The sequence below is a fragment of the Sinocyclocheilus anshuiensis genome, unplaced genomic scaffold (genome assembly GCF_001515605.1).
Source record: "Sinocyclocheilus anshuiensis isolate Anshui unplaced genomic scaffold, SAMN03320099.WGS_v1.1 scaffold220, whole genome shotgun sequence".
Lineage (NCBI taxonomy): Eukaryota > Metazoa > Chordata > Actinopteri > Cypriniformes > Cyprinidae > Sinocyclocheilus > Sinocyclocheilus anshuiensis.
In genome coordinates, this window is record NW_015554086.1 from 380,407 (window position 1) to 381,867 (window position 1,461).

Below are 1,461 nucleotides of genomic sequence, written 5' to 3' on the forward strand. Positions count from 1 at the left end.
TATAAATGCAAGGCAGTAAGCTCATTGGCTGCATATGCAGCATGAACCAATCAGCTTGTGCCAAGTCGTTTAACTCTCTGAATATCATCAATTACGTTAACAACCCGTCAGCCTATGCCATCTAGAGTTTCATGACTGAACTATATATTTATTTAAAAACTAAATTATTAACTATATCAACATTACTAAAACTCCACTGCTTCTACCTTGTATGTACTCAGATCATCGCCCCACCTGAGCGCAAGTACTCAGTATGGATTGGCGGCTCCATCCTGGCCTCCCTCTCCACCTTCCAGCAGATGTGGATAAGCAAGCAGGAGTATGACGAGGCTGGGCCATCCATTGTGCATCGCAAGTGCTTCTAAAGGACACCTCCAACTCCCTCCTGTTCCCCTAATTCTGCTATTGCTTCATAGCCTGTAAACTGTGAACGTACCCTTTACTTCCCTCTATTGTTTTGTCTTTGCACTGCCCACATCTGTTTGAATGTTTTGATTCAATTATGTCATGACAATATAGTACTGTTCTCAATGGGTTAAAAAGCTTGATTGTGCTGCCAATATGAAAGATTTGGGAGATTCCTTGGGGTAGTGAGAATCCAGAGATGAGGAGAGGGCGTCGAGGAACAGGGCTCATTCTCCCTTTTGTGTTCAAATGCTACGAGGTAACACAACTGCATGTCGGCTTTCAGGCAGTCTGTATGGATATCATATGATAACTCCATGAAGGAATAAAGCTCTTCAATAATAACCTGTGTTTCACTTCTTTTGTTTCTGCAACAAATTACACAGCTCAGGAGTAATATTTGCGCAAATACAAATTAAAACTGATCTAAAAGATATTCTTAAAATGAATAATTTGAATAAGTAGAAATAATTCTATATACTCGCAGTCACTGTAATTTAGTTAAAACTTCTGTATACACAGGGTTTCTATGATCATGGAAAACCTGGAAAAATTTAAAATGGTGAATCTCAGGCCTGAAAAACTGATGGAAATGAATACAATTTTAAAAGGTAGATCTAGTTCATCTCTATAATATTTAATCAGCTAGAAATTGTGCTTTTGAGAGCAATTTCTGTTAAAAGAAACTACTATTCTTTGTATCTATTAGTGTCATCAAAATGATTTTTTTAACATTTTTTTTAAAGGGAAGATGTTGCTTCTCTTTTCATCATACTATATGCATCTGTTAGCTTGGGACGATGATGAAGTTTTCCACTCTAAATCAGTTACAGATAAAAATAAAAAAAACATTGTCATGCCGTTTGAAACCAGAGGCTGTTTTGCTTTTATTAAGAAATGTGCGGAGGAAAAATGGTGCTTGCACAGACACATAAGTCTCATTGTACTCTCTTGAGCACAAAGACTCACAACAGCACAGCACATCTCAGTGGAGCCACCGGCACACAGCCACACACTGAAGAAACAATCCAATGCCACATTGTACAAGAAAAACAA

General features: G+C 37.9%; 1 protein-coding gene across 1 annotated transcript in view; it reads left to right on the forward strand.

The window, feature by feature from the left end:
* LOC107669192 (actin, aortic smooth muscle) overlaps window positions 1-750 on the forward strand; it is a 6,819-nt gene extending 6,069 nt beyond the window's left edge. The window contains 1 exon segment of the mRNA XM_074186941.1: window positions 222-750. Coding sequence (XP_074043042.1) covers window positions 222-365 — 144 coding nt within the window. The 3' untranslated portion in view covers window positions 366-750.
* The last annotated feature ends 711 nt before the right edge of the window (window positions 751-1,461 follow it).